The sequence below is a fragment of the Orcinus orca genome, chromosome 8, assembly GCF_937001465.1.
Source record: "Orcinus orca chromosome 8, mOrcOrc1.1, whole genome shotgun sequence".
Taxonomy (NCBI): domain Eukaryota; kingdom Metazoa; phylum Chordata; class Mammalia; order Artiodactyla; family Delphinidae; genus Orcinus; species Orcinus orca.
In genome coordinates, this window is record NC_064566.1 from 43852270 (window position 1) to 43863665 (window position 11396).

General features: G+C 39.8%; 1 protein-coding gene across 3 annotated transcripts in view; it reads right to left on the reverse strand.

Moving 5' to 3' along the window:
- USP47 (ubiquitin specific peptidase 47) overlaps window positions 1-10951 on the reverse strand; it is a 121576-nt gene extending 110625 nt beyond the window's left edge. For 2 of the 3 annotated variants that reach the window (XM_004279181.4, XM_004279180.4), the window contains exon 1: window positions 10680-10949. In XM_004279181.4, coding sequence (XP_004279229.1) covers window positions 10680-10718 — 39 coding nt within the window. In that variant the 5' untranslated portion in view covers window positions 10719-10949. Of the gene's footprint in view, window positions 1-10679 lie in introns of all 3 variants that reach the window. The other variant, XR_004476512.2, reaches the window with a different exon arrangement.
- Window positions 10952-11396: the final 445 nt, after the last annotated feature.

Sequence of the window (11396 nt, forward strand, 5' to 3'; positions counted from 1 at the left end):
GCAGAGAGGAGACATCTGTTCACTTACACTACACCTTTATACACCCCTTCTTCCATTATACTGACAGAAAAGCAGGCTCAGGAAAAATACATTCTTTAAGAATCTTGATGTGAAAAAGCACATCATTTACAGTGGAGAATGTTTGTACAAAATTAGATTCTAAGCAGCAATACCTAGACAGAACACTCCGTGTAATAAGCCTCATAAAAGAATATGCCTCTGAATATCATGACACTTATCATGTTGCCTGAACTGAATAAGGTCCTTAATACCAATGAATCAAGTTTTTAAAGTCGATGTCTTCTGGAACCTAAATTTACAATAGGTATTTTAATGTATATTTAATACTATGTTTTTCACAACCCCCTTTCTTTTTCTTTTTTTTGGGCAATAACTTTTTATTTTATTTTTTAACTTTTTATTTTATATTGGAGTACAGTTGATTAACAATGTTGTGATAGTTTCAGGTGTACAGCAAAGTGATTCAGTTATACATATACATGTATCTATTCTTTTTCAAATTCTTTTCCCATTTAGGTTGTTACATGATATTGGGCAGAGTTCCCTGTGCTACACAACCCCCTATTTTCAATACAATCTTTTCTTTCAACTTGGGCTATGATGGTGATGGTATGTTAGTACTCTAGAAATGCACTAAGCCTCTCCCCTCCATTTTGGCAAAAAATTTACAATATTTGGTACTAAGACACAAAACATTTATGTGACTAATCCAAAAAATGGAAAATAAGAGGCAAGAATCCTAAAAATGTACTTAATAAAGTACTTAAATAGTTTTCATGTAAAATCAAAGTTCACCCATTTAAAACTCCCTAAAAAGCAGGTATTAAAAAACATTTCATATTATTCACTCAGGGCAAGTGACACACGAAAGCATACAGCACATCAGGGAACAGCAACTAATGTGGTTGAATGTGGCTAAAACAAAATTGGCTTGGGGCAGGAGATAACAAAAACATTAAGAATTTCTGGTCAAAGAGGACAAATTGAATACAAGCATTTAGCTCAAAAGCTTCCCAAAACCTCTCTGAAACAAGAATAAAGAAATTTTTTAAAGAGCATAAATCCATAGGAAACCAGAAACACAATTTTAGAAGCTAGAAAGCAGAACAAGTGGTAGTGACAATTACACCTGAGAAGACTGAAACCTACATTAGCCTAGAAAAACAAAGACACCTGGCTTACAGGACATACCACAGTTACAATTATACCAAAAGACCCCTAAACTCTCTGGAGAAGTGGTTGATTGCAGGGTTGGGGCAGGGCAAGCATAAGATGGGTTGAAGCTTTATGTGGTGCCACAAAGTACAGAAGTGCTCAAAAGGCAAGGATGAGCACAGATGCTAACCAGAAAGAGCTCCCCCTGGCCAAGACTGGAACAATTTGAGCAACAAAATAAATAACAATAGTTTGGGGTTATAATCGAAAGAATAAAATAAATATCTTAAGTCTATACTGACATAAATAAATAATTAAGTAAATAAATGTGGGAGAAGGGACAACTCTTCCTCACAAAAGAATTCCAATTAATAAATGTAGAAATAATGAGGGAAACAGAAAATCACTATTAGAATGCAACAGTAACAAGATCTATAAATGCATGCTAAAACTAGTGGGCAGAAGTTTAAGCTGAAACAGGATATCTGCACGGTCTCAAAGTAGTTAGTAATTATTAAAGAGGAAAATAGTAACTTTACAGTGGAGAAACCTAGCAGAATCACCTGAACCAAGTGATCAAAGGTTAACATCACAGTAGGACACATCAGCATCATGTCCCCCCCCGCACCCCGCCAAATGATGCACAGAGAAGGACATATCACTTCTGTGACAGCCTTCTCTTTAATAACCTCAATCTAATCATGAGAAAATATCAGACAAACCCAAATTGAGGGCGATTCTGCAAAAATGACTAGTGCTGCTCAAAATGTCAAGGTCATGAAAGAGAAGGAAAGTCTGAGAAATTGTCACAGATAAGAGGAAACTAAGGAGACATGACAACAAAATTCAATGTGGGACTCTGAATTTGGATCTTGGAATAAAAAGAAACATTAGTGGAAAACTGGTCAAATCTGAATAAATTCTGTAGTATAGTTAATAGTATTGTACTAAAGTTAATTTCTTACTTTTGATAAGTGTTCTGTGGTTATAAAATATGTTACCATGAGGAGAAGCTTGGTGACAGGTATATGGGAACTCTGTGTATTCTTTTTTCAAGCTTTCTATAAAAATTTAAAAAGAAAAAAGGGAAAAAAACCAGAAAAGGCTCAGGAACTAGCAGTTTCCGATGCTCTGGGAGCAAGAGTGAAGTCCAAGCTAGAATAAGAGATTAAAGTCTGCTTAAGAAGCAGTCAGAACTCCCAGATCCTCTCTCTTTTACTCTTTGACCCTTCCGGGCAAAAGACTAAGCAATCTCAGAAGAGCATAAAACAAGGTATCTCTGGACTAGAGGATGCCAGGTGCAATCAAATTTGAGGGCTGCCACATTGAAAACTGGAGAATTAAATGAAACGGTATTCATGTACTTTATGATGAAACCCACAACCCCGTTTCCTACTCAGCTCCCAAGCTTGTTCTCTCCAAGCAAAAGATCAGAAATCTTTTCTGGGAAATCAATTCAGCACAGGGAAAAACGTGTCACTGGGAGTCTACAAGGAAATTAACCACACATATCTAAAGTACAGGGAAAACCATAATTACCCACTGGCAGAGCTTCCATTCAGCTTTTTAAGGCCCCTCTTCTAAATAAGCATTGAGTTCCAAGGAATACCAGACATCTAAAAAAAGCATCTAATATGAAAGACAAAGCCCAAAGCAAACAAACAGAAAAAGGAAATTTGGAGAAAAGAGAGAATATGCAGAGAAGTATCAATAATTTCCTAAGAGAGATAAGACACTGCATCCATAAAACAAATAGGATATCAAAAACAGGATATATCAGGATATATTAAAACTTTTTCAGAAAAAAAAGAGTACTTGGAAATTATAAACATGATAGCAGAAATAAAACCTTAGAAGAATCAGAAGATAAAATTGAGAAAAATCTCCCAGAAAACAGAGGAAAAAGGAAAAGAAATGGAAAATAGAGGTAAACAGAAGAAAATTAGAGAAACCAAGACAGTAGATCCATTACCTAAATAATAGGAATTCAAGAGAGAGAACAGAGAAAACGAAAGGGAAGAAACAAAAGAAATGACTTAAGAAAATTTCCCAGAACTGATGAGACAAATATCAGATTGAATAAGACTACCCTGAACCCAGGAGAAGTGGAGAAAAACAGACCTGTACACATAATACAGGAATTTCAGAACTCTAGGGGAAAAGGTTCTCCAGGCTTCCAGAGAGGAAAAGTAAGATTCAAAATCATCTAGGCAGGGACTTCCCTGGTAGTGCAGTGGTTAAGAATCTGCCTGCCAATGCAGGGGACACAGGTTCGATCCCTGGTCCGGGAAGATCCCACATGCCGCGGAGCAACTAAGCCTGTGCGTCACAACTACTGAGCCCGTGTGCTGCAACTACTGAAGCCCGCGCACCTAGAGCCCGTGTTCTGCAACGAGAGAAGCCGTGGCAGAGAGAAGCCATGGCAATGAGAAGCCTGCACACCGAAACGAAGAGCAGGCCCTGCTCGCGGCAACCAGAGAAAGCCCGCACACAGCAACGAAGACCCAGCGCAGCCAAAAATTAATTAATTAATTTTAAAAAAATCTTCTAGGCATCTGATGTCTCAACAGCAATACTGAAAACAATATGGCAATGGAGCAATGTATTCAAAGTTCTGAGAGAAAATTATTTCTGACTGAGAATTCTCTGCCCAGCCAAACTATCTATAAAGCAAGAGGGTAGAAACATTTTCAGACATGTGAAGTCTTGAAAAAATTATAGCCCATCCAGAAAGCTATTGAAAGTGGTCCTCCAAAATGAGAACACAAAGAAAGATGAAGACATCAGATACAGAACCAGGAGCTCTAATACAAGAGAGACCTGACGGAAACTTCTAAAATGATTGTAAAGGCAAATCTAAGACAGCAGCTGCAATTCAAGAAAATTCATCAAAAAATTGGTAGTTGTAAACATAAGGAGAAGACTCATACACTTGAGAGTTTGGACTAAATCAGAGTTTTTATTGACATTTTGGACCACATAATTCTTTGTCGTGGGAGGCGGTCCAGTGCAGTGCAGGATGATGCTTGGCAGCATAGCTGGCTTCTGCTCGCTAGATATCAGTAGCACACTCCTGCCCTCCCTCACCTACCCAACATAGCCAATATCCTCTTGGTTGCCCCCAATTGAGAACCACTTGGTTAAATTAATGATAAATACATAGAAAACAAAGCAAAAGCAAATTCTTAGAAAATATTAACTCATGGAAAACAAAATACTGTACAGGAAGGAAAAATCATCACAATAAACTACAAGGCTCAACTATGAATACAGTGACATTGATATAAACTTTGAAACTTGATGTATCCAAACAACTTGCAATATGACAATATTGGAAGGATTGGGCAGAATTGAGAAGTGTGTCTGTGTTTGGGGATAGTGGTAAACCGAATCTTCCATTGCGGGAAGTCCGTAGACGATCCATTCAACTGAAAAAATCACAAGGGAAAACTACAGGCATACTATTTTGAAATATGGAGATAAATATCAAAAGAATGAGTAGCAAGTGGTTGCCTCCGGAGAGCCCAAAATGAAGGGGAGGGAGAATCTGCAGAGCAGAGTTATTCAACTCTTTTCAATATGTGCATGTATAACTTTTGACAAAAATTAATTTTAAAAAACAAATCAATTGAGGCTACATTATGAAGGACTTTCCTACTGATTAAGGCCACAATGACTTAGAAACAAACAGCTATACAACTTTGAATAAGTTACTTACTCTTTTTTTTTTGGCTGCGTTGGGTCTTCATTGCTGTGCGTGGGCTTTCTCTAGTTGCGGCGAGCAGGGGCTACTCTTTGTTGGGGTGCACAGGCTTCTCATTGCGGTGCCTTCTCTTGTTGTGGAGCACGGGCTCCAGGCGCGTGGGCTTCAGTAGTTGTGGCACGTGGGCTCAGTAGTTGTGGCATGCGGGCTCTAGAGCACAGGCTCAGTAGTTGTGGCGCATGGGCTTAGTTGCTCCACGGCATGTGGAATCTTCCTGGACCAGGGCTCGAACCCGTGTCCCCTGCATTGGCAGGCGGATTCTTAACCACGGCGCCACCAGGGAAGCCCAAGTTACTTACTCTTTAAGCCTTACTTTCTTTCTATCTATCTATAAAATACATAATGAAAGATAAGAGATGCTTAAAGGGCTTTATAGATATTAAGTAAGTGTGTAAATTGTTTAGCACAGTGTCTGGTGCATAGTGTTTATTAATATTACCTAGTATTCAATTTGCAATCAGAGGGTAATAATTATAAACTTTAAAACAGGTAAGTCATAATGTCATGTGTTTTAGAAAGTAATGGCTGTTGTGGTGAGGACGGTTACGAAAGAAAAGAGCCTAGAAGAACACAGACCATTTAAAAGGGCTACATTTGAATGAGAAAATAGAGGCAGAGCCACGAAGAGAAAGGTAAGGATACAAGAGATATTTTTCAAGTGACGATTTAACTATATATGGAAAAAAGGAAAAAGGAGGAGTCAAAAAAATGTTCCAACTTAAGCAAATAAACAGATGATGATGACACTAACTGAACAAGAGAATACAAAGAAAGAACTATGCTGGGAGGAGGACATGAGAAGAGAGGAAAGAGAAATGAGGTTGATATTACACATATTTAATCTGTAGGTCCAAGTACAACCAAGTAGAGATATCCAGTATGCAGGTGGAAATCCGAAACTAGAAGAGAGGTCAGGGCTGTAGATATAAATGTGTAAATTACAATCAAAGTTTGAAGCCATACAAATTAAAAGAATACTCATTTGACATGTTCCATAATATTTATTAATTGAATTTATTTTTTTAAAAAACAGACAATAGAGATGAAAAACAAGTTGTTTTAATGTTTTGAGGGCTCTCAATATTAACGGCCCTGATATAGTTATGAGGTCATTGTGAAGTTCAAATGAGTTAATACACACAAAGCACATACAACAGTATGTGACATATAATAAATGCTCAATAAATTTTGGTTATTATTATCATCATTAGTTCCAGATAGAAGTAGTGTTTATTATATGGAAAAGAGAGGCAGAAAAAAATCTACTGAGATATGGAACTATATATTCTTTTTCTTTCATTTTTCTATCCTTTCTACATTTATATACTCCTTGGACGCCACTTTAAGTATTGCAGTGAAAGTATTATTTTAAAACTATTAGTAATATGTACCTTTTATCCTTAATTATACTATAAGATACTTGAGGAAAAAATAATTTTATCTAAATATTCCCTATATGGCAGCATACAGGAACGTACAGTGAGTACACAACAAATATTAATGTCACAAATCCTTATAAGGAAACAGAATAATAAAAACAATGATGCAATAAATGAAAGTGGAATGACATTAAAAGAGATCTCAAAGTCAACATCAATATAAAACAATTCAAAGACATATAGTAGAGTGAAAAAGTGAGGTGAAATGCTTTGTTATTTACCACAAAGAACAGACCACACTCACTTTGCTCTCCTCTGGGTACAACAATTAGGAGAAATATTAAAAACACTGGATTATGTCTAAAAGAAAGCAACTGAGAAACAAAGAACTGAGGATGCTCAGTCCTCCTCCCCTCCCCCCTCTTCAACAATGAGAAAAAGCTGTCCTATGCAAAATGATTTAAGATTTCTCTGTTGTTCAGGGGCAACTATCAAAAGATGGCAGCTACAGAGATCTAGACTTCTCTCAACTCAAAAACTTAAAACAGATCTCTTCTAAGACAAAGATGTTATCAGAGATGTCATGAAGGTATTCAAGCAAAGGCTGGAAAACAGTTTGCCAAGGATGTTGTGGAAAATATCCAAGCAGGGGAAATTGGTTAGAACTCTTAAGTTTCCTTGCAACCCTGTAACCATATCAATGAATATTACTGAAGATCAGTGTCCTTCAGAAAGGACACTGTCTTAGACCTATAATACATACCCAAAAAAAAGAGAGAGAGAGAGAGAAAGAGACAGACACACACGAAGGTCTCTGCTGTCAAGAAATCCATAATGAATAATAATAAAATACAGTCTGAGACCATAATAGATGTCACAAAGCACTATTTATTAATTGCCAAATGAATTCTATTCATATATAAAAGTCTTCTAAGAAGGAGAAATCCTTAAGGTTAAACAGTCAGAAAAGGCTTTTTAGAATAAGTGAGATATGAGGTACTGAGGGAAAGATGTGTATGAATGTTCTGTATCAGTGGGCAGAAGTAGGAAAGAAGAGTTAGCACAAATAGAAGTGAAAAGCAAGTCAGAGAAAAACCTGTTTGGCTGCATTAAAAACTTGTTTTGAGGAAGAAGAGATAAGCTGAAAGGGCAGACTGTGGCCAGAATCAAAGTGTACTAGGCATTGAACACCAAGCTAAATAGTTTCAAACTTATCCTGCATACAGCATCTGTATCAACTACACAATTCTGCTACAGCCATAGATAACAGTAAATAAATGGGCATCAATGTGTTTCAATAAAACTTTATTTATGAATACTGAAATCTAAATATCATATACTTCCATGTGTCACAGATTATTTTTATTATTTTGATTTTTTTTCAACAATTTGAAAATGTAAAAATCATTCTTAACTCATGGGCCAAACAAAACAGGCTGTGGGCTGAATTTGGCCCAGGGACTAGTTTGCCAAGCCCTGCATAACACTAAGCTGCCTTCTTCAGCAGTCCTCTAAGGTACACTTGTCCTTGAGCTTCAGGAACCAGAATAACATATTATTCGTTCAACAACACACACACACATGTGCACACACATGGATGCACACATTTAACCAATATCTAAATCTAGTAAGTGTCAGAGGTTCTCTAAAAAAGAAAAGCCCGCCAAATTGTTGGTAATAAGCCAGTAGAACAGAAGTAAGACATTTTAAATTTCTGTAATTTATTTTCACATAGTAAATGGACTTAGAGAGTTACATACTACTTTTACGGAGCTTCTAGGTTCCATGAAGGGATGTGTAAAACAGAGTATAATCAAGGGGATGTGAGTTCTAGTGCTAGCTCTGTCATTTATTTACTCATTATGTGACCCTGAACAAGTCACTTTCAATCTTCTGGCCCTCATTTCCTCATCTATAGAAGTGAAGGGGTATAAGTTACTAAATGATCACTATGTGTTCTCTCAGCTTTAGCACTATATAATTCTACTCCTACTGAAAAAGACCAGACAAGGGATGACAAAGATGAGACGAAAGTGACAATTAAGGACACAGAAAAAAAGAGAAAGACATTGACTAAATGAGTGGTCAGATAGTACAAAGAGGCAGGGGCAAAAGGCCCCAAAGTACAGTATTACTAAAATCAAGGAATTTTTTTTAAGTATCAAATGCAAAAGAAAATTCAAGGAAGAGAAGCAGGCAAGAATTCAAGAAGAGAAGTATGGCCATCAAAAAAGAATGAATTACTTAGCTAGCTTAAAAAGTGACAGACTTTTGAGATTTGAGAGTACTGTGCAAGTTTCCAGGAATCAAAAAAGGAGTCAGGGAAAAAGAAAAGACTGAAGATGAGTCTAGGGAACAGAAAATAAAGGCATGTGGTTCAGAAAGAGTAGGGGAAAAAAAAAAAAATGTTGTAAGTGGGGATGAGTTTGAAGCCTCAGGTAAGGGAGTTAGTCTTAAAGGAGAGGTGTTTAATCTTTAAAATCCAAAAGGTAAAGGCAGCATTTCAGGTATGTTCCTGTGAAAGTGTTTATTTATACCATGTTTTCTATAAATCAAATTATTAGGGAAATAAACCTAATATTGGGTTTTCTTAAAGCAAAGTTCCACCTATATTATATTTTCTAATGGTCAAAAAATTAAGAAAGGGGACTTCCCTAGTGGCGCAATGGTTAAGAATCCGCCTGCCAATGCAGGGGACATGGGTTCGAGCCCTGGTCCTGGAAGATCCCACATATCGCAGAGCAACTAAGCCCGTGAGCCACACTACTGAGCCTGCGCTCTAGAGCCCGCGAGCCACAACTACTGAGCCCGCGTGCCTAGAGCCCATGCGCGCCTAGGCAACAAGAGAAGCCACCACAATGAGAAGCTCGCACACCACAAGGAAGAGCAACCCGTTCACCACAACTAGAGAAAGCCTGACCCAATGCAGCCATAAATAAATAAATTAATTAATTAAAAAAATAAAATAAAGAAAGGACTAACTTTGCTTTTCATAGGAATGAAAACCAGCACTATGTAGCTCTAAAAGAAAATTCCTTTTTATATCTCTCATAGCACCTATCACTTCCATCCCTGCATGAGAGTTACCTTTGTAGAAAAGTACCTAGTCCTTACTTGGAGTTCAATGAATACTAGTGTTACCTTCCTTAGTAGCCTTAAAAGCTCCCACGGCAAGAATTCTGATTAACTCATCTGTTTGCCTGCTTTGCAGAGTTGGTGGTGCTTGATGAATAAATACTGACACATGATAACTTAGTTTAAAAAAAAACTGTCCTTGCAAAACAATCATCTGATAATGTTGGGAAAATATTCATATCATACATACACAACTCCAATAACACTTTTGCAGTGTCGGAGCTTGGTCAAGTAGCAACAAATTGCTATAAAGCAGCCAAAAAAGGCAAAAAAAGAAGAATTTTTAAGAACATCACTCAGAAATATCAAGATCCAACATAGCTAATTTCAACGGACACTTGCCTCTATTTAAGGTATATGAGAACTAAAAATCCAAAGCATTCGCCTGATGATCAACCAGTTAAAAATACACGTTTGGATACCCTGAAGATATTTATAAAGCCAACAGAGATACTATTAATATGTTGAAATTCCCTGGCCAGTGCTGGATTCTACCATTAATCCTCTCCTACTATTCAAGAGAAGCCAAGAAGTCAAGCCTTCTCATATCACTTGCTTTTAAGAATTTAAGAAGTCACCCAAACTGGCGTACACAGCCCAACTACAAAAAGTAATTCAGCTCTCCATATGCTAATGCTTCGCTATCTCTTACCTTTACGTGGAAGTCGCATTTACTACTTTTCATCGATCATTGGGAAGCCCCATTTAGGCAGGCCCATAGTACTACCAAGTAAGAAACAGTTGTTCAAAAAAGTCGTAGCAGTTAACTGCCCTCCCACGAAGCTCAAGCTGGGTGTAGATTTCACAAGCCCTGAAAGCTATACACTGCCACTGTCAAAACCAGAAGCAGCACCGTCACCCTGTCGTGCCCGTCAGCCAGTGTTGCAGAATGTTTTCTTTGAAATCACCTCTCTACCTTGGCTCAACGTGTTAAATAACTACTTGAGAAGCCACCTTCTCCCCCAAAGCAGGACCCGATTCCTTCCAGTGCGCTCCTTTATTTGTCCAGCCCCAGAAACCCAAGGGGAGAGGTCTCCGCTCCCCGGCCCCCTAGACCCAGTCGGGTCTCCCAATTGCTCGCCGCACCCACCACGCACCCCCAACACCTCCTTCCCCCACAGGCGGGCCGGCCCACGAGCTGGGCCCGCAGCCGGCCCCTCGCCTCGGCCTGCGCTGCCTAGAGCGGCCGCAGGCCTCGGGCCTAGCCTCCTCCGCTGGCCTCTCACCTCCTTCGGGACCAGTTGGTTCTCCTCGCCGGGCACCATCGCTCAGACTCCGGCCGCTCCTCTCCGCCCTGCCGGGGGAGGGGGAGGGTAGCGGCGGCTCTAGCTCAGGAGAAAACGGCAGCGGCCGTCATCCTCACCACCGCCTGCGCTCGGGCTACCGAGGAGGCCTCAGCCTGGGCCTCAGACACCAGCGCGCAGACACCGACCCAAGGCTCCGCCGTCGTCGCCGCCGCAGCCGCCTTCGTCGTCGGCCCCTCCCCCAGCCCGCCGCAATCAATGGAAAAATGGCGGCTGCCGTTCTCGCGAGAATTCGGGCCGTCGGGCTCCAAGCCAGGTGCCTGGCGCCCAAGGTGCCGAGACAGCTGTCGCTCGCATCTAATTACCTCAGCTCTTAGCCTCGGGATGTATAAAGTTAGTTGAGCGGCCAAGAAAATGCTTTCCGGAGGGGGTTTCTGGACTGTCCATCTCGGGATTCCCTCTGCCGTCAAGGAAGGGACCAGGCCTTAGGGTCCTCCATGCCTTCCTGGGTTCTTCGGACTCCCTGCCCACCAGGAAGAGACTCGAGCCTAAAGCCGCTCCTCTGGCCCTACTACCAACACTGCTCTCCCTCCCCGTTAGAAAAGCACCTGAACTCATCCCCTTTTCACAGACTCCCCTCCCCCGCCCCCCGGCCTCTGCGCTCAGACACGGTCCCAGCCAGAAAGGACTGCGTTTTCT